Here is a 27,356-nt window from a genome sequence, read left to right as displayed (position 1 = left end):
ATGAGAGCAGTCAAACTGCTCTATGGGAAAATTAACTATTTTGCTCTATTGTGTACCCTTCAACCAATGATTTGAGAGGGTAAAATTTGGGGGGAAGGGGGAGGTGTTGTTGGTTTTTTTGGGTGGTGGGGTTTGGGGGGCGGGTGTCAAAAAATTGCAAGTAGTTGCTGTTTGCTCAAAAGATTCACAACCCCCCCGCAAAAAAAACCAAACAAACAAAAAACAAGACAAAAAGTTTTCAAATAAACTTTGGGCGTGTTCAGCTTTGCGGTGGCGGCGACAGTAGCTGACACCAGACACCAGATCTGCTGCCCGGCCCCCTTCGCTTCACAAAGCACAAGGAGACGGAACGAACTGTCAATAATCACAGTTGTTAGCGGCAACCCTCCGCCCCCGGGGCAGGGAGGGGGGCGCTGCTTCCATTTGTGTTTGCTGCTCTGTGCTCACCCAATTAGCCTCCTCTCAGCCTGTTGCCTTGGCAGAGAACAGAGAGAAGTGGTACGGCTGCTCTTTCTCCTCCCGCCGCTCAGGCTCCGCTGCCCACTTTGCACCCCACCTCTAATTAGCCCGGTCCGAGACGGTGCCGGCCCAGCGCCGCACGGCCGCAATGGGGAAATGCGTATACGCACACACGCTCGTTCACATCACGCACACATCTACACACACATTCGCTGTCAGCGCAACAGCTGGCCATTCATCACGGCACCGGGAGCAGTGCATCACCACTGACATGCAGCAAGTGAGGTGATTCAAACCTGTTCTTGTCGTGGTCTGGGCTTTTTTTGAATTATCATTTTTTACTGAGGGTTTTTTTTTTTTTTGCGGGGGGGGGGGGGGGGGGACTAAACCTGTCGGTACTCACCAATGTCAGAGCGGACTGAAATCGTACATGTTGGACATAACTGATCTGGCACCTTCTGATTGTGTGGGGTCCTTGTTGGCATTTGGCTATCGGTTTTAGTCAGACAGGCCCCTCTGGCTATAAGGGCTGGAACACCTCAGGCTAACACAGGGGCAGCTGGATTGCTGTTCACACAGCCGCTTCTGGGGTGAAACTGCAAATGCTGTTGACTGATAGTGGCTACAAATGGCATTCCCTACATGCAGCTCACTGTATGTCTATGTATATTAATCATGTAGGCCACTTCGAAATCTTGAATATTTATTTATTTATCTATTGATTTATTGATTGATTGTAGCGTCTGGTCTGGGTCTCAGTCCAGGACCTGAACATGTTTTTATTTGACTGTTTGATTTATATTTACATAAACAAAATATCCAGACATCCCTCACCTCTTTTTAAAAACGGGTCATTCATCAAAGAGGCCACTGGAAAGATGGCTCAGACATGCAGAGCACCAGACAAGAGCACCCATAGGTCCCCTGAAGACAGTTTATGTCTGAGTAGACAAAACTGTCCACAGAAGAACTCTACACGGTACAGCACCTGAGCACTTCTGCCTAATAAACTAGGAAACCTGAGGCCACATCTGAATTTCCTGCTCGTGCATCATTTGCCTGTTTGCTTTTTTTCTTCCGACGCCTTATATTTCAATTCTCAACACGTGCATGCTCCTACCACCCCAGTCTTATGAGCTGTTGTGTCTTTATGCCTAACACCTGATACACTCTTTATGCGGTCGTCACTGCCTCTAGAGCTGGAATTCTGGGGGAGGATATTGGCTAGAAAACATTTTGCAGCTGTTTGTAACAATGTCAACTGAGCTTTGCCAAGCAGTTAAAGCCAAACCTCTCCTCAGTGCTGAAAACTCTTCCAGTGCCAAGTTTTTAGTAGTGGATACTGATTTTTGCACCTCAGTGTATTCACTGCAATAGTATCGCGTGAAGAAAAATGTCCACTGCAATCCAGTCGTTAAAAGTCATTCTGTTGCAGGGATTTGTCCTTGTGTGTGCGCATTTACTTAACTCAGAGGCCTAAGTGCTTACTGTCTGTAAGAGGACCCCACCTGCTTAATCTCTGCTGGCACAGACACAGATAGTGACTCCTGTAAGCAAAGAGTCACACCGTCCCTCCCTAACACACAGGAGCACTACTTTAGCCATCATGCACGGCTTTTCCAAGGCCTATGAACTTTGTGTGCGAGATACATCCCAGATATATTTGTCCACAAACGTGTCCACTAGCTAAGCAAACGCCTCATAAAAACCTAAAAAGCATGAAACACATTCCACTTTGTCAGAACACCAGGTGGGCTAGGTTTTGAAAGCAGAGCTCCACGTGGCGTAGCACATCACTCGCCGCTGGCCTACAACGTCCTCAGATGAACACTCAACTGGAAGACTGGAGCAGGGGTCATCGAGAAGCCCAGCTTTGGAAATATTACCTGGATAACGTGGCGCAGCCCAGTGGCTGACATCGCCGAAGGCCAATGGCCCTACAGGCAGAGCACGAAAGACAGTTCAACTAAACTGATATTTCCATCACTGCAGTACAGACTCTATTTACCAAGTCCCAATTTCCCAAAGCGAGCATGTGCTGTGCCTCCTGTTCACTGCTTTTGTTATCCAGACAAATGCATAAAGTGACTCATGCTGTAGATGGAGGCTGACCCCCAACCCCCCACCCACCCCCAGGATGGTGCTATCCATAACTGCAATAAAGAGCCGAGCTCCAGCACGGAGGCCGAGCTCTAGTGGGCTCCTCCTTCACATCACTACCGAGACTGATGAATGGCTGGACGCTCATTCCTCATGGTGGGGTGTGACAGGTTTATCACGCTTTAACGCTGTGCAGAGAGGCACTGTGCGTTTCGTGGCTTTTCCAAAACTCGATGGAGATAAAACAAGCCGCCCGTATTGCCTTTGTGCAAGACCACCCGTCACCGCGACAGCCCCCGCCCCGCCCCCTGCCTCCCGTGTGTCTTCGGCAGAAAGGCTGCCCGCATCCATCAAATGTATGTGGTCTGATCGCAAACAGCTGTCCGCGGGAGGCCTAGGAATTGATGAAGCCTGGTGCTGGAGTTACAAACCTCCCCCCTGTGTAAGATGCATGTCTCCGGGGCCCAGAGGCAAGAAACAAAGTTAAATCAATAACAGGGACAGGGGAGTATCTGGACTAACCTGGGAACCTATCTCTGACAACTAATTACAATGCCATTCAGAATCAGGCAGTCGGTTTATCAAGCCAGACCCCCAGGTCATCGCAATCCATAAGCCGAGAGTGCCGAACTACTCCACTGTTGCCGATAACCCATCTTTCTAAATCTTACTCACACTGTGGTTTTTATTTGCATCAACTGTAGTGTATTTATACACAGAACTTTTGAAAGCAGCTCACCTCAGAGACTCCGAGCAACTTTCGTAGTCAATCACACTAGCTAAAATAAGGGTTTTCTAGGTGCCATGTGGTGAACAAAATCTATCTGGGCTTCAAAACATGTTTCTTTAGGTTACTGACTATTGATTGTTGCATCTCGAGCTCCATCTGTGCATGAGAGGGGGGCATCAAGTCTCCAGCTTGCTCTTTCAGCTTTCTTACAAAATCAAGTGACAAGGTGACCACATGGTGATTCTACAATCACAAAATGCACTTTACAAACCAGCAAGAGAGGCCCTCCCGCGGAGGCCGAGACAGTCGGGATGAGTGCCGCGAAGCTCGCGGAGACGGGCTCATATCTGGACCTGCTACTGTACGCCTTCCTCGGAGGAGTCTGGGAATGGGTCCCTGAGCTGCTCTCTGAATGAGAAAGGCCCGATTTAATTCGAAGTACCTGTGAGGCTTGGCCGAGTCCCGAGCAGCACAGTGCCAGCAGCAGTCAAAACCCAAGATAAAGAGGAAAAGTGCGGAAGGCGGAGAAAACACCAGCGCTTTGCAGCTGATCCGGCCAAGGCCGCTATCGCTATTTATTTCCCTCTCTGTTTTAAATTAAATCACATTAAATAGGTGTCCTGGACAGCAAATAATATATTATATGGAATGCTCAATCCGATTTGCCATGGCAACTGCCCTGGCCGTGATGTAATTGGCTCCGATCCCCCTTCTCCTGGTCTTGTTGACACCGAGCCTTATCAGGCATTCTGGTCAGTGGCTGGGAAACGTAGTCCTTCTTATGACTCCGCTGCCCTGCTCCTTTAATCCGGCTATTCAGCTCACACATGCAAGCAGCAGCCAATAGAGTCATTCACGTGAAGTGCATTCTGGCCACCTCCCCTTTTGTTTGGTGCCACGGACCATAATTTACGGGTAAGCACCCCTTCTATAATACAAATTTTGTTTTCTATCAACACCTTCGGAATTGGATGTAGCACTGGAGATCAGACAAATGCATCCAGAAAAGAAAAAAAAAACAAAACAGGCAGAGATAGAAAAAAAACACTCGAGCTGTGCTGAACCGAACGTGCCGGGAGAGCGTCACCGACCTCTCAGACACATTTGGATCATCGGAGGCAGTGATCAGTAACGAGCTCCTGTCAACGCTAACGAACTCTCACATCAGCACTAACAAACTCTCACATGGCTGCTAACGAGCTCTCGGCCGGCCTCGGCACGCACGGTTGTGCTGGTCCTCTGCTCTGACACACCCCCGCCCCCTGGCACTGTCTCCCTTTGCATCTCAGTGACGGAACACTGATGCTCGAGGGGCACGGCACGGCACTCCTGGGAAAAGCCGGAGCCGTTCCTCTTGGGGCAATCGGAGACGGCGAGGGCCAGCGTGGACGGGGGCTTCGGGCTTCGGCTGACGCTTGTCATCCTCCATTAATGATCCTTTGATTGGCCACTGTGGCCGTGGAAACGGCAAACAGCTGCATGCAAATCAAGAGGCTCCCGCCTCTGGCCCCAACCCAGCCCCGCCCCCCTGGGGCCTTGTCCATTGTCCTTTACTCTGGCCCCTGTTGGAGATGTTTCTCAGGGAAGAGGATGAAGTGCAGGAGGGGGAGAGAGCGCGGGCTTTCTCCTTTAGAGGAGGATATGAGGCCCGCGATGGGCTCGACGGGGACTCCTCCTGTCCCGTTTGTCTTTTTTGTTATTTCATTCCCGATATTACCAGCTGGGAACATCTCGGGAAGAAAAGGGGACTCCAAGAGTTAAGAGCTGTCCCCACTGTGTTTATGCCTTCATAATCCAGCATCCCTACAAAGTAGAGCTTACACTACTGTAAGCACCCAGAGACAAAGTCAAGGTTTTCCAAGGCGCTTCAGAGACGCGGGTGAAATCAGGGGGACGTTTAGCTACTTCTCGTAGGAAACAACGCACAGCCATGGTTTGGCTCCAAGTTTTCAGCTCTACGTTTAGTGTTATCTTCTTTCCGTACGGTAAATAATTAAGCTTTAAAAAAGAAGAATGCCTGTATTGTGTACTCGGTCATAAGCAAACAGATTTCACATCGCAAACAGCTAAATCCTGCCGACACAAATCAAGTTTTAAACATATCTGGTTTAATAAGTAATAGGTAATAAGCATCTATACAAAGCCGAAAACCATTTAAAAGTTCTGACTCTGCTTCTCCGGTACACATCATTTCTAACGATGCCAACTGTGCACTTTTGATAAGAAAAGTATATTACCCAAAACAATTTCAGTCTGAAACAACTGTCCTCCTAATAAGATGTGGCATAAAATCTGTGCACTTATGGCGAGCTGCTATCATGCAGGGAAGGTGAGCAGGATTTCAGAAGGCACTCGTCAGCAGAAGCGAAGCATGATACGAGAGGGGGAGCCGCAGTCTGGCTGCGTTAGGAGCACGGGGCCACTGCACCGTCGTCTCCTGTAACATTCATCCCACCCCACGCTCACTTGTGGTGAGCAGCTCTGGAGGAAGTGGAGGGATGAGATGACTAACCCCGGAGGCTAAAACCAGCCTTCCCGGCGAGGTGCTATTGAGAAGTCTGAAATTCCGATATATGCGTTCGGAAATAGCGCTGGAGAGAAACGCGGTTGGCCCATCTGCGGCGGGAGTCCGTTTTCCCAGGGCTGATCCTGCCCCAGCCAGGTTTATGCGCAGCCAGCCGCCGGGCCCCCGGCTCGGGTTCCAGCCACCGTCGATTTGTATTCATGACAAAGGTTCACTCCTTGCGTGGCTTACGCGCACACCTTGGCGAACCGACTCCTGCCGGGCACATCACGCTGTGCGTGTTGATTCGTGTCTCCAGAATGGTACGCCCTCCCCCGCTACACGCTTCTGCTTCAAACCACGCGTGACGGAGGAAAGTGCTGGAGTGGGTCTGCCTGCACGGGTGTAGGTCCTGAGACTGTGAGGCTCCTGGATTGCACCTCCACTGCCCACCTCCTTCGATTTCCGAAGCGAGGCCTGCCAACACAGGGCTCTGACTCAAATGAACTTTTCCCTCATTCAGAACGGCATGTGCTTGTCCTGCCAAACGACAGCCTCCGTGAGGTCACAGCTGACTCTCCACACTTCAACTTATACCACTGTGACAATGTACACGTCTGAGGGATCAGTGCACCCCAGAATAATCAGTGGGGGAGGATGGGGGTAATTTTGGTGGTATGCAAATCCTAAAACCACAGGGGGAAAACTCCAACCAGGACGGTGATAATTTGCTATTCAACAAGCCTATTTATTCCGAAAATAACTTCTCACTTTGAATAGCTGTCAGCTAGAACCAAGTCCAACAACATCTAGTAGGTCAAAAGGTCATTCACCACATATGTTTAGGCGGCGGGCCCAAGCTGGCTGCCGAAAAATCCATCAGCATGGCGTCCCTCACGACAGAGCCATGCCTTTCTGTAATCTACAGCTTATTTCTCCATTAATAGGCTACATGACCCTTGACCTTTCCTCACCACCCCTGACACCTCGGACATCACCTCACACACCGCTCGAGAGCGGTCTTCCGAGCGGAGGATGAATCGTAATGAAGTGTGCACTCATAAGCCTCAGAGGATTACAAAGGTATTCCATATTACGGCTTTTCGCAAAACCCCACAGAATTTACGATCATTATGAATGTCCCAGGAAATGAGATGTCTCTCTACCTCGCTGTGCCTGTATCTCCGTAGTGACAGAGGTATGGAGGTTCCATACTCAAAGCAAAAATAGTTTTGGAATATGTCTATTATGACATCTATATATGTCTACTCTTATGTCTTTTAACATTACTGTACAGGCCGTATATGATATATGTCCGTAATAATTTTTTTATATCAGTTCTTCACCTAAAGAATTGCAGCTTTCGAGCTCACTGTGCTTTAGAATAGAGCTATTTTCCGTGAGTGGGTTATTTCTTCTAAATTCATATTCATGCATCTATCCTCAGACACAGTTTGACTTGGCTAATGTTATATAAGGTGATGTTGTATTTTTCCATGTCACTCAAATTCCCTTCATAACAGTGACAGCTTAATAGTTGCATAATCAATGTGGTCAAGAAGGCTCAAAGAGAATAAATCCTACAGGAGAAGGAAAAGGGAGGGAATGAGGGAATGAGGTATGGGAAAAGAGAGGGAATGAGGGAATGAGGGAATGAGGTATGGGAAAAGAGAGGGAATGAGGGAATGAGGTATGGGAAAAGAGAGGGAATGAGGGAATGAGGGAATGAGGTATGGGAAAAGAGAGGGAATGAGGGAATGAGGTATGGGAAAAGAGAGGGAATGAGGGAATGAGGGAATGAGGTATGGGAAAAGAGAGGGAATGAGGGAATGAGGTATGGGAAAAGAGAGGGAATGAGGGAATGAGGTATGGGAAAAGAGAGGGAATGAGGGAATGAGGAAGGTGCAGCGGGATCAGAGGCTGGCTTTCAGCAGGACAAAAGACCCGTGACATACAGAAATGCTGACTACAGGCAGAGAGCATCATCTGTTAATACAGTTACACACCGTAAAGAAGCCATTGAGATTAACAGTACGTTTGATATCTTATTTAAGAAAAAAAGCAAAAGAAAAAGCTGTAAATGTCTTTAGAATTTGCATCTCCCTCTCCCTAGCACATGGAGGTGCAACAAAACATAACATGGTTTGTCCTAAAAAGCAAATTTTGCTAATAATAAATGAACCCCATTAGGAGGCAGTTAGAGTTAATGAGATCAAATGAGATCATTTTAACTGGAGAGTGTCTTCAGTCTGTCTGTGCAACAGTTATTTCAATTAACACCTCAGAGAAGGTAGCACAGATGTGTTGTAGCACAACCCCTGTGGTGAAGCAGGAATTCAATTAAGCGCAAACATATGCCTCGAATGCTTCTCTTACCTTTATGGTACGTATGTATAAAACACTTAGAGTGAAGGTTTGGGGTGCTCACAACATCACAGCCCCAGGTGCCAAGACACCACGGCACTCTGAAGTTATTACAAATCAAAGAATTATTAGAAGTAATAGTTATTAAGGAGGGAGTATAGACTATTGTTCATATTTCTGTGTTCTCCGCAGACAATACAGCTGGTCAGCCGTAGCTCATGTATTATAACATAAACAATGAGCGGGTTTCTTCCCCCGTAAAATTTGTTTTCCGCTGTGTTAAATATGAACTGAACCCATGACGTTAAATGCGACAGGAACTACAGTGTGTGCTGCCTAAGCTGTTTCTGTTATTAACGATGTTGTTCATATACAGACCAGGTATCTGGCGGTCCCGCGTCCGAAAGTGCCGGCTGTCCGCCGAAGGGTGTTCGTCACCCCACTGACATGTTAACCGGCGCGAGTTACAACCCCAAAGTGTGCACGCCACAACGGACGCAGCCAGACGCAGGATTCCGCCCCTTTTTGGCCCGTGACCTGCACTTTTCTGCCCAGAGCAGACAGAAAAACATGTAAATCAGGATAAGATGGGTCTGCTAGAGAGACGTGCACATGCACACAGAAGCCTGGGAGACTTAGCTGGGATTTAAATGTCAGAGGAACATGGACACAATTTAGCGCGCCACTAAAAGTTCTTCTTGTCGGGTGGGTGGTGTTGAGAGTTTGAAACGAAGGGTGGTGGTGGTGTGGTGGTGGTGGACATGGTCCAGATACATTTCAGCAGACCTAATTATCTCCGCGAACATCCATGACTCTGATTGACTCAGTTAAGTGGGGTGACCTTGTTGTGATCACACACACACACACACACACACCCGTCCTCCACTGTCTATCGGACCATCTGCATGTTTCTTTCAGCCGGCCATGCACGGAGGAGGGGGTCAGGGCCCCGATGACCCAGCGGCACGTCGGAAGCCTGGGCTGACGGACGCCACCCCAACCCTGCCTGTCCCGCCAACACCTCCACCCCCACCCGGTTCCCTGGCCCCCAGCCAGGCCTTCCTGCCCTGTGCACTCGCTGCGAGAATATTCTACACGCAGGGGTCACTGGAGATAGCGAAAAGCAAACAAGAAGGGCCTTTGTGTGCTTTTTATTCGACATATTTTTCACCGTCGCCTCCACACCCTCCCCCAAAGAGCACTCATTGAATTTCCTGAGCCACAGTGTGTGTGTGTGTGTGTGTGTGTGTGTGTGTGTGTGTGTGTGTGTGTGTGCGTGTGTGCGTGGGAGTGTGTGTGTGCGGGGCTGTCTGTCTATGTCTATGTGTTTTGGGGGAGAGGTTGTCTGGGCCTGTTTATTGGTGAAAATCGACTCTTGTTCACAGGTGACCCTATGTCCTCTCAGCCTTTACTCTGCCCTCGCTCAGGAAAAAAAGTTGAAGAAAAGGTGCTGTGCTTGGCTGCTAACCTCACGGATTATTAGAGCAGTGGCATGCAGGCAGCCGGCGCTGACCTAGCCTTGAAACCTGCTGTCCTATTAGCATACCATCTTATTACGTGAGCTACACTCGCCACAGGTTGGCATTTTTGAGTGCTTCACTCAGAAGATATTTGTGAACATATTTCTCACGTTAATGCAAGTTATTGGCCTGCTTTTGAATGACTAAACAGCATTGCTCTATAAATTACTATCATTATTAATCTAAGAAGGTTCTTTCTGTTAAAATGCTACACATGAATTAAAATTCCAAGTGGTTATGTCATTTTGAAAACAAACGCAATAGGCCAACATGCTTTTTACCTTTACTGCTGTGTGTGTGTGTGTGATCTTCTGTCTACAGCATGTTCTCTGCCAACTGAATTCCAGCTAAAACCAACACTGCCGTGACCATTTCCCTCTGAATATTACCAGAGGTTCTGCATATCACCACAGCTTTTCAGTGTCCTCTAGTTCCACGCACCCAGTATGGCCTTCTACTGCAGCCTAGATAAAGAAATCATAATAAGTACTGGACGTCTAAAATGAATGAAACCAGGGTAGACGTTCTACCAGGCTCGGATCTTCATCCCCAGAAAGTCTCGAGCAAATATTGGTTTACAAGCACAGAGTAATTTCCTATTGTTGCAAGTCGATCCTGACAATCTGATTAACGTTAAAAGCTTCTCCTATAGATTAAAAATGCAGCTTTGTCATAACAGCTGTCAGGACAGCCAAGCATGTGGTGGATGAAACCGACTCTGAGAGCTTACATTAGGGCAAAGTGTTCTTTTATACCCGTCTGCGCGTCTCTGCTTTATCTGCCCCTTATCTCCTCGTACACAGCAGATAGAAGCAATATAAAGAGAGCCGGCGTCTTGATGGACCAGGGCATGTCTAGGAGGGGCCCTCGGTTCCCGGGGAAAGCTTAATCTGCAAGCTCATTGCCTGGACACCAGAGGGTACGAAAGGGCCGTGAGGCCGTGACGCTGTCAGCAAGGTGAAGATTTAAGATGAGCCCGAGTCCCCGAAATCAAACGGCCAGGAGCGACGGCTCCCGGCCCATTAGATGTAGTGCCTGTTCATCACCTGGGCGTAAAAACAGGGGCCGTTTTACAATCAGATGTAAATAGACAATAAAGCTGCTCTGAGCCAGGGAGCTCTGGCCGGGAGCCAGGGACTTATGGAAGAGAGCGCGCTGCTCACAGTGTACCCACACCCATTCTGCTCGAAATCTGCACTTGACCACATACAGAGTGATATTGCATTTCAGTGTTTTTTCCCAAAAGGGGGGAGGAAAAAAAAAAAAAAACAAGATTTCTTCTCAGTCGCAGCTTCCTTTGATGGCATTGTTTAAAATTCTCATTCACTTTTGCTTTCAGTCAGAAAGATGTGGTTTTTTTATGTCGTTGTTTTATGGACTTTATTGCAAGTTACAAAAACCTTTATTACAGAGAAGACCATATCTGGCAAGCAAAAAGGATCCACTTGAGTGACTATTGAGGATCACTTTCTGTGAATGTATTCAAATGCACATCACTGGCATGCTTAGCTGACTTATTTTCTAAAGCCATTTCTTTACGGCGCATATGTGCTTACGCCATAAACGCTCCTTTAAATGTGTGTGTTTGCTGGGAAATTAGGGGTTTCAAATCTAGGCCTTTGGGCCTCATTAACCACAATAATAACTGAGGGTACAGAAATCTTTTTTTTCTTTCTTTTTCGTTCTTCTTTTTTTTAAGAAAAAAAGCCCCAGATCTACTCAGCCTTTAACTGGAAACGAGATTTAATCAGGATATTTTAGTTTGAAGAGATCTCCTTTATTTTCAGATGGGAGAGAAGATAATCTCTCTGTTTAACGTCAACAAGAAGATCCGTTTGGAGTCTGGAGATGTGGAGGCTCTTTGGAGGGTGGTAGAGCCCGTCCAGAACAAGATGTTCCATGTCTTGTTATGAACCCCAACGTCAAGGGGCGCCGGTCAAAAGCTGGACCCGACGGATCGGTCTCTGCTAACGTCCCTGTCATGGCCAGATGGGGCTGTTCCTGTTGCAGGTGTTCAGATTTGCACTGGGCTAGCGAAGTGCGCGGGACAGATAAATCACAGCTTTGAGTGTTTGTTCTGGGCTCGCTGGATTGTCCCGCGGTGACGTGCCTGCAGCGGCAGTACGGAGATAATTCACTGCGTCTGCCCCTATGATTCATGTTTATGGTGGTGGACAGATGTCATGGTTATGCCTAATGAAGATCCGACTCTCTCTTTCTTCTCGATGAGAACTAGAACCCGTGGTCAGCTGATGGGGTGAGCTCCAGTGAGCCGTAAGTTGCCCTCGGAAAGGAATCACTCGGGGGCCTGTCTCAGAGTGCTAGGATTTACAGTTCCACTCTCCTCAGCTCACCGATCGGAAATCTTTATTTAATAACAGTGGGACAGCTTTGAAGTCTTGCCCTGTGGCATCTGGAGCGTTGGCACGCTGTCCCACTCAGTGGCACGGTGTCCTGCGCAGTGGCATGACAGCAGCGGACAGGACACGGTGAGGTTACCGCCGCAAGCCGGCACCCCGGGACCCTGCGTGGGGGCTACCTGGGTCAGAACAGAGCTTGAACTCCGCGGCACTCCACATCAGTGCGCTTTATTCCGCCGTGTGCTGAACCTAAAGTTCACAAAGTTTATCTGATGTGACTCCAGGAAACGGCTCCATTGGGCGTAACTAATAGAGCGTGCACCCGTTGGCTTCTGGAGCTTGCGTTTGATAGGATTTAGGCCTCTGTGACTGGCTGTACCTTGTCATTCTGGATCCGCAGCATGGACCCACTCCGATTAAACACCACAACCTTTAATGGGATTTTCAGTGTGGCTGGGTGCAGCTGATTAACAACAACAACAACAACAACAACAACAAAAAAAAAACTGGTTCAGTGTTCCTAAAACAGCAAGGAAACACCTCAGTGTTGGAGAAGACGTGTTCTATCCAATTGCACTTCTGTGATTTAATATAGAAGCTGCTTCATTTACACAATGCATTAACACTTCCTGCTTCCCCACCACTTAAATGCATTTGGCAAACAAGCAGCTCCCAAGCTGAGACCGCGTCTCAGAGCCTCTCGTCTGCGAGCCAAACCATTTTAAAAACACACAGGAAATGGCGGTCCCGGGGGTGTGCCAGGGGATTTGTCCCCACGCCGAATCGACACACATCGTTTCATCAGCATCCATGTCTGGCGCCACGGGTCCCGTCATTGGCTCGTTCATGCCTGTCGCGTCCTAGGCATTCACGCCGCACACGCCCGACACCACGCAACGCCAGGGCACGGTACGTCACCCGGCACCTTCTGCTTCACTTTGAAGATCACAATTAGGCGTATTTACATCGGCGCGGCAGGTGCTTTGCCTGGACCAGAGTCGCACCTTTGTGGATGCTCCTTTGTCTTGTCGTAACATAAATCTCTCCATCCACGGAGTAGCTCACCCACCCCCTAGGAGCAGTGACACCCCCCCCATCCTAGACAGGCGGTCCTTTAAGGCATTCTTTATTTTTCCTGCCAGTGGGACGGAACGACAAAAGATGCAAATAAGTGTGATGGGGATTAGGGCAACATTAGAACGGCGGGGGGGACAGAGTCACTGTCTCGTGTTTACAGGATTATTAAAAAGTCTCAGAAGCAGCCCCGCTGTGAACGTGTCAGCCAGCAGCCTATGTTTACATATTTTCACATCAAACCACTAAGGAAGCGTAGCTGTTTCTGTTCAATGCAGGTAAGGGAAAGCACGTTTACAGGCAGGGTACCACTGAGATCTGACGGGGAGCTGCAAACCAGAGTCTCCTACTGATACGCGTCACCTCTAATGCTAAAGATTGTTCTGTGACCAGGAGAACATACCACGGTACAAAAACGGAGAACTTTTGGAGAATTTCGTTTCAATTTCCAAAGCGCGTGTAGAGTGTTTTTGTGTGGCTGATTACACAGACTGTCAGCAGCCACAGAATAAGGGGCACATCCTGAGGGTCCTTTTGTGAGGGTCCCCAAAAAAATGTGGTTTATTCCTGAAAAAAAAAGGCAAGTCTTATAAGGGGGCTGAGGGAAAGTAAATGGCTTGTGGATGGATAAGACATTGTTTTCAGAGAAACCCACACACATTCCACTACTGATGGATGGGTGAACAATCATTCACGGCACGAGAAGCCTTCATGTCAAGTGAAACCAAAAACCTGCATACCAAAGAAAGTACCTCAAAAAACTTCCTGCATACCAAAGAAAGTACCTCAAAAAAAAAACCTTGCATGCAGCCCAATTGTACAGCCTTCCTCCAACAATGAAGGGTTTCTAAACTTGTATACGACAGAAAATGTGCCAGCTGTGGTGCACCAAACAAAAGCGTTTTCCACTGCCATGATAAATTCCAGTTAAAACAGAAAACCACGACAGTGTACAACAACAGGGAAAAGAAACAGAACTATAAAGAATGCCTTTCTTTCTTGGGTTTTGCAGTAATCAATGTTTGGCACACAAGTATGTGATTAAATCAACTTTGTTCTAAAAAAAAAAAAAAAAACAGACAGGGAAAGGGAAAAAATAAATAATCATTCTGCAAACATGTTAGTGTGAGTAGTTTGTGATGGTGAGTGTGTGTGTGTGTGTGTGTGTGTGTGTGTGTGTGTGTGTGTGTGTGTGTGTGCTTGTGCCTGGGTTTGATTGTGCTAATCACAGTTAAAGAGTCATGCAGAACAAGAGCTAAGTCTGGTGTTTTATTAAATTATTATAAACATTTGTTACACCTTCACCATTTTGGCAGTAAGCCAAGAAAATATATTTTATACTGTCAGGTGCAGGGGTTACAGGGGAAAAAATACTACCGGTCTTCAAATTTCAAACTCATCTTCATCTAACCCAGAGCCTGTTCCTCTGAGTTAATCCGCATGATTTAACTGGATTAGTCCTCATGGAAAGTGTATGATTACAAGCCCTTAAGGACAATATGCAAACGCAAGTGAAATAGTCTGTGTTAATCCTCTGAGTAGCATTCATACACAGTGCGTAGTACTCACATGAGATGGTGAGGTTTAGTACGGTTGCTGCCGTTTGATGCGCTGTGATGTGTTTATGGCAAAGGCCATGCACAGGAGGAAAACCCCAAAAGCCCACCCAGAGAAGCCATTAAGGTGAAGGCGTTGATCTGCAGGAGGACGGCAGACCAGAGGAGTGGAACGGCAGAGATGACCTTACCTTCAGAGCACCAGTAAAAGGCCACCGTGAGGAAGATCCCATACAGCAGCAGACGTTTGCACACTGAAGGAGCCATTTTGTTCGTCGAGGACAGCCTCCCGACGCTGGGCAACGACAGAGGTTTGAACAAAGAAGGGGAGGAAGAGTGAGCACGTATCCAGGCGTAGTGATGGTCAGCACTCAGTCGATCGCCGAGGGTCTCCACTGCTCATCTTCCGCCTGCGAAACACACAGAGGTCAACTATCAGTAACGTGGGAATCAGAGGCACTGCGTGCACGCCAGCTGTGAGCGTTATCCTGCATTTGAACCGTGCTTTCATCCTACGCGGCCACATTCCGCAACATTAATACATCATAATTACGACTTTATTTGCAGCGATGCCATAAAACATGAATGAGGTACACTGGGCTCCAGGAGGAACCCCTCACACTGATAGCAGCAGGGTGAAGTGTATCTGCTCAGATCAAGGAATGAGACATAACTGTCTGTGGAGGAAAAAGCAAACAGGCAATTTGGCCAAAATGGGTGACTGTAATGGTTCGATATCTGATTGGCCACTGTTGTAATGGCTTTTAATACTCCAGAGTAGCACAAAAGAAGTTGAAGAGCAACATCTGTGTTTTGCAAAGAGTCAAATTAAACTGGGGTTATTCAGCTCCCATTACAAATACTACACTGAAAATCTTCCAAAAAAATTATAGGGTATAACTATTGGATCTGGTAGAAAAGAAACCATGCAAATGGACACAGAACAACATTTTTGTAAAAACTGTAAAAGAAAGCCCTTTAAATTGTGATACCAATCATCTGAAACTGACTGAACTGAGCAAGCATTACTCGCAAAAGAAAAATGTCTTTATTAATTGTAAACGTGGCTTTCAGATATGTCTACTGCGATAACACATGAAAGTGCGACTCCAGCACTGGTTCTGAGAAGTCATTTGCAGTTCGGTCTCCTAAAACCTTTCCATCTCTGATGTTCTGCCTGAGAGCTACAGCTACGGCAATGGTTCTGAAGGACCCTGGCCAAACACAGAGGCTCTGTAAACCGACTTGAACAAAGAAAACATGAGACATAAACAAGTCTTTACAAGCCGTGGGTTTCGGTGTGTCCTGCGCATGCCATGTGCCTGGGCCCTTTATGTTCTGAGGTTAAATTCCCTCTGGACGTTTGAAGTGCAGACGCAGTCGACCCCTGACCCCTGCTAACAATATCACCAGCCTGGGCTGCAGACCAGTGGAAAGAGCCGGAGACTACCACCAAGCGCAAAATGCCTGCCAGACTGCATTTAAAACCCTTTTTGGGATGGTTATTTTTCCACAGAAACATGACCACCTTAGATGACTTGCTCCACTGCCAATGCATTCCACACTTCCCTTGCTCATCAGCGTTCGGCTGGCAAGATCGCCCGTCGCCACTAAGCCGTCTCTCGCGGCATGCCAAGCCAAATTATCAGAAGCGGGTACTTTTGAGCATGGCGCGCTCACCTGCGGTAAACACAGCATCTTCCACTATGTTGCCAAGCTAATTAGGTGGCATGCCAAGATGCTACTGGGTAGCCTGTTGTTGCGTATCTAACAACAGAAACGGTTGCCGGAGATGACACAACTGCGCGCGTGCAGGCCCTCCATGTGACAACATGAAAAGGCTGCGTAAACATTTCTCTTTTTGTGTTGTTTTTCTTTTTTGTCTCATCCCTTATCTCAAGGGAAGGCTCAAACCAACCCACACCACTTTGTCTGCATTGGCAAAGGTTGCAGTCCAAGACCCAAGGGAAGAGAGGCCTCGTTATAACATACGTCAAACACCCGAGATGGATGGTGTGTCTGCCTCGCTTGTCCCACACATTTATAGTCCCTGACATGCACTTATACACACGCACACACACGAGTTCGTGCACATGTATATACATACATACACACACGTGCACACCCGCCCACAAACCAAATTATTTTTTCATCTCAACCAAAACCAACCATGTCCCTTCCAATTCTCCTTCCTCTCTTGCACGTTAATGCGGGGAGTGCAGGTAGGCAGCGGGCTCCGAAACCGTCCGACGCGCCCTCTGAAATTCACACCTGGAAGTGCGAGTGAGTCATTCAACACACCAGCCTCTCCAACCTTTCCCTCCGCCCTCCTCCGCTCAGCTGCCTCTCCTGATTAGCTGGGAATGAGCCTAAGAGACAGAACAAGCACTCTGCCCACATCATTTCCATGTAAACGAAACAACGAAGGAACAAAAAACACAAGGTGCTTCGTTGTTACCGTCCAGCAGGCACAATTCAAACTGTCCTAATGAATTCTGTCCTTAAGTGGCCACCTGGAGGAAGTGCCTTCAGTCCCCCGAGGTATTTAACGTTTAGAGTAAAGACAGGCGAGAGCCATGTGATGTCAGCCCTGGCCACAGCACCGCACAACCCAGCCGAAGGAGAAGAAAACGAAGGTGTCCAATATCAGAAAGTTCCAAAAACTTGTCTGAGATTGTTGGTCTTTTAAATACTTGTTGAAGCTCTGTGGGCACGTTTCCTTGACATATGGGTCTAAATATTTATGCTCTGTACGGTCCGTGACATGGCTAACATATTAAGTTAAGCCTTAGAAGACTCTGACAGTGTCTTGATGAAAAGAAACATGCATGCCTGGGCTAGCCTCTGAAGGAAGTACATTTAATATTTTATATCTCATTTATTAATCTTTCTACAGTTTTTGTAAAATGCAAAACACCATTAACTAGCACCTGTCAGCCTAGCTCATCTAGTTTTTAAATACTTTTTTCCAAATGCATATGACATTTTCATCATGTGTGACAAATCTGAGCACACGGGGTGGTGGCTAAAAATGAAATTTTCTGATAAACTTCTTTAGCGCTTCTTCCATTTTAGCAAAGACAGAGACAAGGCAGAGCACAAATCTCACACCAGCAAAGCCAAAATGTTAGTTCTTCCCTTTCAAATGATTCATAATGTAACCTTAGGCTTCAAATACTCTCTCTGTTCTCAGATAAAACGCATGTTAAAACTTTCAAACACCATCTCTGCAGATAAGGCAAATGAACAGGGAGAGAGGAAGGTACCCCTACCTTGCTGCATGTAGTGGAAATGCTTCTTTAAATATTCAGTATAGAGGGTGGTAAAGTACAGCAGGCCCCATTAGAAATCACTCTGCTATTAGGAAAATTAGAAATAAATGACTGTCTGTATTCAGAGTTGTCTCGCACAAAATTTGAAAAGGTGCAGTGCATCACAGCAAACAAAGCGCTCCAGGAAGGGCAAAGGTTCCAGATCTTCAGGGGTGATAACTACCTACAGCCATAACCATCACACTTCTCCTGGGAGGAAGGACAGAATTGCCAGGCAGAATTCCTTGAGCATGGAGGATTCCGTAACCGGCATCAGCACAAGGAAAACGAAGGGAAAATCCTGTTCCCCACCAAACCAGCTGAGAGTCACAGCCTGTTACTCCGCCAGTGGTAGGAGAGGGAGCGAAGGCAGGGTGTGTGTGTGTGTGTGTGTGTGTGAGAGAGTATGTGCGTGTGTGAGTGAGAGAGAGTATGTGTGTGTGTGTGTGGGTGTGTGTGTGTGTGTGTGAGAGAGTATGTGCGTGTGTGTGAGTGAGAGAGAGTATGTGTGTGTGTGTGTGTGTGTGTGTGCGTGTGTGTGTGTTGGGGGGAGGGGGTGCTGAAGCTACAGCCTGCAGCAGAGATCTACTGCTCGCTGAAGCACTGGAGAAACACCCCCTGCTGAGGAACACGCTGACTCTGTGTCAGCGAGCTTAAGCACAGAAGCCAAACAGCATCGTCCCCCTACACACCATTTTGTTTGGCAGATTTTGGACTGGATCTGGTCCGACTTAAAACAAAAGGATTAACCACTTAGCATTAAGGAGCTTTGCGCCGTTCCTGATGGGCGCACTATAACTTTGCATGGTTCTGAGAAGGTCTGATGTCAGTTTTCCAAGCGTGCGGAAAATCTTTTACAAAGCCTAATGAGACTGACTTTATCAGTTGTGTTTATATTGTTGATAGACATTTCCTTCTCCACGTAACACTCAGCCAAAAGCTTAGCAACTTTTTTTTTTTTTAAGTTTTCAATCTACTTTGCATGTTAATTGTGATGGATCGTTAAAGCAGTTAAAAACCCATTACCATTCCAAGTCGTCAGGTTGGACATTTCACATTAAAGACTTTTGCCTTATACAACCTCGGTCTCTGTTCTTTTCTCCCTTTATCCTTTTCTTTTCCCACGGACCAGTCATTTGTCAGAAAGAGAACAGTAATGACCTATTCCGACCTATATATGTACATATTTTTGTCCTGAAAAGAATATGATAAAATAGTCATGACTGCTTGAATAGGAATAATGAATCTACACGGTAAAATCGCATATTATCAAAAAGAACAGTAGAAAGACTGATAGTCACATACACACTAGCTTCAGACAGAAATGCAGGCAATTAAAATGTAATTCAAGTAGAAACGATGGCTTGATGGGGAAAAGAAGACCGGCCTTGCTGGCAGGAAGCGTGTGTTGGGGACAGACGGGAGAATGGCGGCCAACCCCTACCAAAGCTCTCGCCCGCCGGGGAGGCACAGCCAGAGACGAAGGGAGACTCACTTTCTAAAATGGAGAGGAACCAAATGAATGGGAGGGGAGAAAAGAAGAGGTGAAAAGAATGGAATGGGGCAGAAAGACGGGGGCAGGAGGCTCGCTGGGGCAGACTGACAGCTTGTGAGTATCGCTTGACCTCCGAGGGTTTGCCTCCAAGTATTCTCCGCCGGCTTAAAGAAGGAAAACATAAAGAGCTGGAATGTTAATTTATTTTCAATTGTCAGTGCCTGGAAGAAGGAAAATAAAGAATGCGTGCATATATGCATATCAAATGAGAGCAGGACAAAACGAGACTTAAGGCTGCAACACGGCGTAAGCTCGGGTGGATCTGAAACAGAGGCGAGGTGTGTATTGCCCGCTGCTAATCTCTGTGCTATAAAAAAAAAAAAAATCTGAACCTATCCTGACCCACACCTAAAAACCGCCCAACTGATACGATTGCTTCACAGGTCAGAGCTCTGAGGGTGCAGCTACTCTAACAGGAGTCAAAGCTGGAACGCCCAAAGAATTCCGGCACTACCAATTTCAGGAGGAGGATGAGCTGTCAGTAAAGAGCAGAGGTTGATTATCTAGAGCACAAAAGCACCAGGGGAGGTGGGGAGGGCGTGGAGCTCATCGCCGTGGATACACCCAGAATCCTCGCTGGGCACCTTCCGGAGGCATTACGCTTTGTCTTGACAGTGCCTGACAAAGCTATGGCAGGCAGCACCGCCCCCTCAAGGATATAATGTCATTTTCTTGGCTCCTCCGATGTTGCAGAAAACTTGTCATCGCGGGGCGTCGAGAGGGGAGACAGGCATTGGGTGCCCACTATGGGGCGGGGGGTGTTCACGCAACACAAGGCTGCAGGGTAGTTAGGGAGAACACTGGCACGGGGAATCGCCCCTTCACGCCGGTGCCTCGCCTCATATTTGTCTTATTTCATAAGACAATCTGAGGCGCTCCCGTGCATATGTTATTAGAGGCAGGACCTTTGCTAACATTTGTGAGAAAACATCTCAGAATATTTGAAATTAATTGCCGCTGTTCTTTTCTCTAAAGGCTGATTAAACAGCAATCAGGCCGGCCGCATGGCAGATATTTCCCCCGCTACACTGGGTGAGCTGTCATTTTTGTTATCACCTCGTTCTCATTATTACCTGTTAACATTGCTTACCCTAATGACAAGGGACGAGCCGAAATTGTCCAGCAGAGCGTGCCGTGGTCATCGTCTCCTGTAGCCCCTGTGCCTAACTGACGTGTAAAGGTTACCGGATCTTAACGAGGGTTTAATGTATTCTGGGCTATAATCGCAGCATTTGCTAAGAATTGGATAAATTGGTCACATTCATTTACTGACAGAGCTGCCCCCTCTTTTGCTTTGATTACAGAGTTTCTCTGACACTTCATTTGATGTTGAGGGTCATAATGGATTATTTTTAAAGCCACACCAAATGTAGGCTGACAAGAGTATGCAACAGTATGCGAGAGGATGCGTGAGCAGTACAAATTGTCACGTGGCACAATGCCAACGGCAATACACACCCGTTACGTCCATGCTGGATAGTGGTAATGCACGTACCACACTACGGGGGGAAAGGGGGAAAATAGACGCTTTGGAATTTAAAAATAGTTGAAGTATTCCCAAACAGTGAAAAAATAATACGCCACATGGAAGTGAGTTCTAAAGTGTAGCTGACGGAACGTCGTACGTTAACATCATTAACTTTTACAAGTAAACTCAGATGTGAGATACATTTTTAATCACTCTTAATCATATTCCATGTTGCCTTTCATAGAATAAATTTCTACATGCTGGCAGACACAAGCGGTATTAGGTCTTGGAGGTTTGCTAATCTCTTGATGAGAATCCAGTACTCTTTTCGGTTAAAGGCATACAGTATTTTGTCTAGCGTTATATGCCACAGATCTTCTGTATTCATCCATTCCAGTCAACAGCGCATTATCTAACAGATGTCACACAGAAGCCACACACATGAATGGAAAGTATTAATAACAACCAATGTGTTAGCCAAATAATCCCAATTTAAAATAGACTGAAGACAAGAAGGAGGTTGGTTATTTATGTGGCTACTGCTTGAAAAATGTAATTATCTTAAAATGGCATCACAAAAATGCAGTTTTGCGCAGTATGAAAAAGTTCATATTAGCAGCCGGGTCGTTTGAAATCCAGTTAGTAAATAACGTCCCTCTTCAGCTACGTATGTTCGTGTAGTATTTCCAACACTGTGTGCACACAAGTTGGAAGTGGAAAACCAAGTCCTGTAGGCCACCGTGACGGGAATGCAACACACTGCTACCACGCCACGGGCAGAAACAGTTCATTCTGATACCCAGCAGAACATGCCGAGCAGTCAACCGTGTCAATATAAATCATCACCCACATTCTCTGAACTCTGCATGTACATGCGGAAGTGATGTGATCGCTCATTTTCCAACTGCTGTGATTCCCTACTGCAGACGCCGGAGCACCGGAGTGAACGCTTTCCTCTCCCCTCTAAAATATTGAAAAAGGGAATTCTCTCCTCCGCCTTTTGCCCATTCTTTTCATTCAGACGGTGCGGAACGCACGCTAACCCTTCCCCCTGGAACACTCACTCTCAATCCACACGGCACCAGGAGGAAGTGTGGTTGGCTTGACAACCTCACTTATGGTTACCACTGTCAGAACAGGCAGTAATGTTTGCCATCAGTCTTTTGGGGAGGTGTACAGAACACAGAACACTCCACAGATCTCCACAGATATGGCTGGTGAGCAAAAAACAAACAAAAATAAAAAAATAACAACACTTTCAGCTCTCTACAGCACAGCACCACAGCTGTGATCTCCACCCTTAGGCAAAGGTAAGGGGTTTGTTTCCATGCACATTCATTTTGTAATGCATATGTGTGTGTGTGCGTGTGGGTGTGGGTGTGTGTGTGTGTGTTGGAGAGCTCAGATGTTGAGTCTGCAGTGCAGTGCAGTGCAGTCCTGGGAACAGCTAAGATGCTACACACACACACACACACACACAAACAAAAAAAAAACTCTCTAGATATTGGCACACTTGCCTCTCTCTCTCTCTCTCTCTCTCTATATATATATATATATATATATATATATATATATATATATATATATATATGCAAGTCCCAATAACTAGAGAGTTAGCATCTCTAGCGCTTTTCTCAGATATCTGACTTTTCCTCTAGTCGTGCACAAGCGTAGGCTTGGGAAGATGGGAATGATCTGCTGTCTGATGAAACTGTAAATTCAGGCACTGTCTATTCATTTAACAATGCGATGGAAACTAGTTCAGTAACAAAGAAATAACAATAATCAGGATTGTCATTAGCATCTAAAAATCACAGCTAATAAATGCTGATAAATGAAGACGTGAACTCTTATCATTAAGCAATGATTATGAAGCAATGAGCATTCTGAAACAATTAGCAAAGAAAAAAATCATCTTTCATGCATTTGAATTTTTTCTGCCAGTGATTATTAACTTCGATAAGTAATATAACTTAGAAGTAATGTTTTTTATTAATATGGTGTCTATTAAAGTGCATATATAAGTTTATATATAAGCTCTAAAAAAAACTATTTTCATTCAATTCAATGGAGAAAGATAAAAACATATCAACTACCATGTTCTAGTTCAATGCACCATAGAAATTAGTAAAGAAAAGACACACACACACACACACACACACACACACACACACACACACAGCTTTTCTCTGCTCGCCTTAATCTGCCGTCGGCCTGCTGGCCAGCCTGTGTTTCTCGTTTTTCTGTTCTCCAGCTTCTCAGGGCCCTTGCCCCCTCTCTGCTGCACCTCTCCTCTCTCACCCCACACATCATTCCTTCTGCTGTTTGGGTAGCGTCTCTTAGTTACCAAACAGAAGGCACGGCACTACACTGACTTAAAAGTCCAACCCTGTCCCGCACGCAACAACGTGGCTTTCAATAATTCACCATCGGCGGGAAGCATTATCTAAGGGCCAGATAACATTTTTATCATGGCTGGTGACAACATGGTGGGGGTTAAAAGCACTCTGTGAGACACCATCTTGGTGTCAGCAGCCTCTGCAACAGACGCGGCTTAGATGACGTGAAAAATAAAATTACCTCTGCATTCTTCCACAAGGGTGTAAAGGCAATTTGGTGACCCGAAATCTACTAACACTTTGTCAAACCAAAAATACTGCAACACAGGCTGATGTCTTTCTGATATTTTGTCGAAGATGCTGCACATTAACTTAAGTATGAACTTTCTACTGAGAACCATACAGTTGCAAGAAAATGAAACATTGTAAATGACATGTTTATAACAAATCATAGAAAGTCATTCAGACACAAATGGCACTGTGACAAGGTATAATACAAAAAAAACCCAAGAATTTTCATAATTTTGATTCATTTTCAAAAACAACATAATGTTTCGATTTTGTCACAAGACATTTTACTATGGTTAGTCACAAGCTTTAGTCAAGAGAAATCTAAAATATTAGGACTATGTATTGGACAATTATGTTTCCCATAGCAACCTACCATTCCAATTCAACCATCCATTCATTCTGAATGTTCTGCAAAGTACTGAGATAGACAAAAGGATTTATCACTCTCTTTTCTCAAACACTGTATTGATAACATGATCATTTGAAGTGATATACCACGGTGAGATTTTCTTAAACAATCGTATTATGGATTGAGGTCCAGCCAGAGGAACTTAAGACAGCAGAGCTATTTAGACGTCCCTTTATTGCAAGTACAAATTGCTCAGTTTCATATTAATTAAGCACCCTAGAGATTTCCTAACACCGGAGGTTCGCAGAATCCGAGCGCATTAAAATCCGGACCTGCCTTTATTCCATTTTTAGCCGAGTTTTTATTTCCCAAGCAAAGGAAGACAGAGACAGCAGTTCACCACAGACCTCATCTCCACGAAGGAGAAAAAACTGCCCCAAGTCTGAAAGTGAGAGAAGTCCATCTAAGCCAAGATCAATTAGATCCAATTCCAAAGTAATTAAAATGTCCGACTAAAGGTCTTTGAACTCAAGACACTGAGCTGCAGAGTGAAATTAAACCAGACCGTTATCTGTATTCCCACCTGCGAACCCTGGTTCAAGAGCTTTTTCATGCCCAGCCAATGCAAAGCAATGACGTTTGTATGTGCACATGCAGGATTGGCAATTATGCCCCACCCCAACCCCGTTACCAGTGTATACCCCTGCCTACCAGGAGGCACCGTGTGCAAACATTTGAGAAAGCTTGTTTGGTAAACTCAGAAACATTAATCCCTGTGTGCCAGGGCTCAGCTGGTGAGCAGGGCACTGCTGCTACAGGGGTGAGGTTCCCACAGCAGGCAACGAGAGAATGCCTGGGTTTTTGTTGTTCTTGTAACATGCTGCTGATGTTCATCGACATGGATTTCATGAGATACTGCATGTTAGGTAGCCAAGCAAAATAGCCAAACATAGTAGCTGAGAGACTTATTGTAATGTCCAGAGTATTATTAATCACAGTAATAAAATAAACATGTATATGAAAAGTTATTAGAGTCCTTAAATTACAGACATGGCTGGCAACATTGACACCAGCCCAAAAAAACAAATAACTATTACTTAATTTGTATAACATACTTTGGATGAACTAATATTTGCAAGTTATTTGCCTATATTAGGACTGGACTAACCGTTCCCGTGGTGAATCAGGTATACCATAGGGCTAAGACACTAGGCATATAATAAGTTATCTAACAGTTCCAGAGCCACAATCAGTACAGTTTGCATCGATTACATCAGTGAGCTCAGTGAAATACTTTTATTGTATCGAGGGTTGAGTTATTTTTAAATTATACACATACAAAAAAAAAAATTTTCTAAAAGCAAGGTACTTACAGAACTTCAGGTTACTTCACAATATTCAGTCGACTTCTGTTGGATTCTTTCACCTATTGCCCATAATCAGAAGAATATACTTAAAGGTTGCGATTCCAGATATTAAACTCGGACGGTACGGATGGAGGCACGGGCCCGGATAAACCAAGTGTCATACCGCAACCTGGATGTCCTCCCACCGGTGGTCCTGCCCCTTCTCGACTCCTCCAACCACTGCTGCTTGTGCCCGTGAGCCTAAATTACACAGCGGCATCCCCGTTACACCATATATACCCCCCCCCCTCAGGACTTCCTCATATATGACAATGTGTTGACTTCTCTCTTTATTGTAAACTCTGAGGATTAGTAACTGTTTTAACACCCTTTAACAGTGTTCCGAGTGGAAGCCGTAACGGTGTTTACCGTCCCGACTTAGCGTAACATAGTCCTACTTCATTTAATTGGAGTGCATTCTTTAAAACAGGTCTCCTTGCCGTTTTTATGACTTCAGCTATTAGGGAAATAATGACCCACTCCCCTGAGCATGTTTAAGGCTTAGCCATGCGCACACGCAAGAAGCATCTCATGATTTCCATAATTAAAACCCGAAGCAATCAGCAATCATAATCCCTCTTGCCAGACATCATTCAAGATACAATTCTGCCTGGGCCATCAGCGGCAGGCTCCGTCTGGCAAGGCGACTCGCGTTCAGTCGGCCAGTAGCCCTCAGAAACGGAACCAATCATCGCCAATCAAGAGCGAGTGGGCGCATTAGCGGGTCTTGTTCCACCCCCACCGTGAGTGCTCCACTCTCTCAGGCAGTAAGAGTTTAGCGCAGCCCTTTGTTATCATCGTGCAGACCATTCCAGCGGAAACTTGAAATTCTTGAAACTTGAAACAGCTATTATTCCTATACCAGAAACATCAAAACACACAGATGTGAGTGGTGAGTGTCTTGCAGTAAATAAACCTTCTTCTTGAAATCATGGACATTAAAAAAAAACAAAACATATGGTCACTTTTCTCAGAGTGCCTTCAAAAAATAAAGTGGAAAAAAGGTGACGATGTGCCCAAACACCAGAATAAAACTCATTACATGTAACTTGGTGCGAGTAAGAAAGACTTAATTTAATCAATTAATACTACACACTGTTCCAAGTCCACTTAAATTTGTAATTTGTATTGAATGATAGCACTGGAATGAACCTCAAAGTCGCTATGCCTAAAATGATGATTCCTAACTGCTTGTTATTTGCCCCAGGCATTTAGCATCAAATGCCAACTCTTCACACTGCTTGCAAAAATCCAGCGCAATAAATACAGAAAAGGTCACAATTGCTATGGAAGTTAGATCTGGCTTACTAAATGTCTTCACTTACCAAAATCACCTCCTTACCTTCGAAACATCAAAAAAGTGACTTATTTCGATTCGGGTGTTGTGATTTGATCAGAAGCACCTGCTCCTGAAGATGGCTGTTAGCACTCAGTACAGGAAGTGCAGATCTCATTGTTCTCCCTCGTCAGCCCTGCCTTAGCGACCCAATCAAAGGGGGCTTACCTCTGGAGCCCTGCCTTTGAGGATGGCATTCTTAGACGAGCTTAGGCTGGAGTGTGTGGCTCTGTAGCACTATATGAAAGTATTTTCCACTCGTTTGTGCACGCTCTACCTGGAAATCCAGCCTACAGGCCCTATGTGGCACTCTGCATTATCAGACTCCCTATACGGCTTACGATCTATAGACCATATGCATAAAGAATGTGCAGGAAGAAATGATGTGAACATCAACATTATTTGAACACACCATATTTATCGAGGGATAGGAGATGGCAAAACTGTTCGCTCGGGCAGAAAACCACTGCCTTATCTTGCTTTCAGTGACAGGCTTTTGGTGTCATTAATACTTAATGAGCATAGATTGTTTTCATTCGACCTGACGTTATCATAGTTCTGGTTCATCTGCACGAGGCATGTGACATCTGACCAAGCAAGGTCTGCACCGCACAGTGTACAGCGAACACAGATAC

General features: G+C 46.0%; 1 protein-coding gene across 11 annotated transcripts in view; it reads right to left on the bottom strand.

The window, feature by feature from the left end:
* LOC113589092 (adhesion G protein-coupled receptor L2-like) overlaps nt 1–27,356 on the bottom strand; it is a 94,070-nt gene that overhangs the window by 59,043 nt on the left and 7,671 nt on the right. For all 11 annotated transcript variants that reach the window (XM_035536570.1, XM_035536574.1, XM_035536572.1 and 8 more), the window contains exon 2: nt 14,858–15,076. In XM_035536570.1, coding sequence (XP_035392463.1) covers nt 14,858–14,933 — 76 coding nt within the window. In that variant the 5' untranslated portion in view covers nt 14,934–15,076. The remainder of the gene's footprint in view (nt 1–14,857; nt 15,077–27,356) is intronic.

Source organism: Electrophorus electricus, chromosome 19 (assembly GCF_013358815.1).
Source record: "Electrophorus electricus isolate fEleEle1 chromosome 19, fEleEle1.pri, whole genome shotgun sequence".
Taxonomy (NCBI): domain Eukaryota; kingdom Metazoa; phylum Chordata; class Actinopteri; order Gymnotiformes; family Gymnotidae; genus Electrophorus; species Electrophorus electricus.
This window is presented reverse-complemented; position numbering and strand designations above follow the sequence as displayed.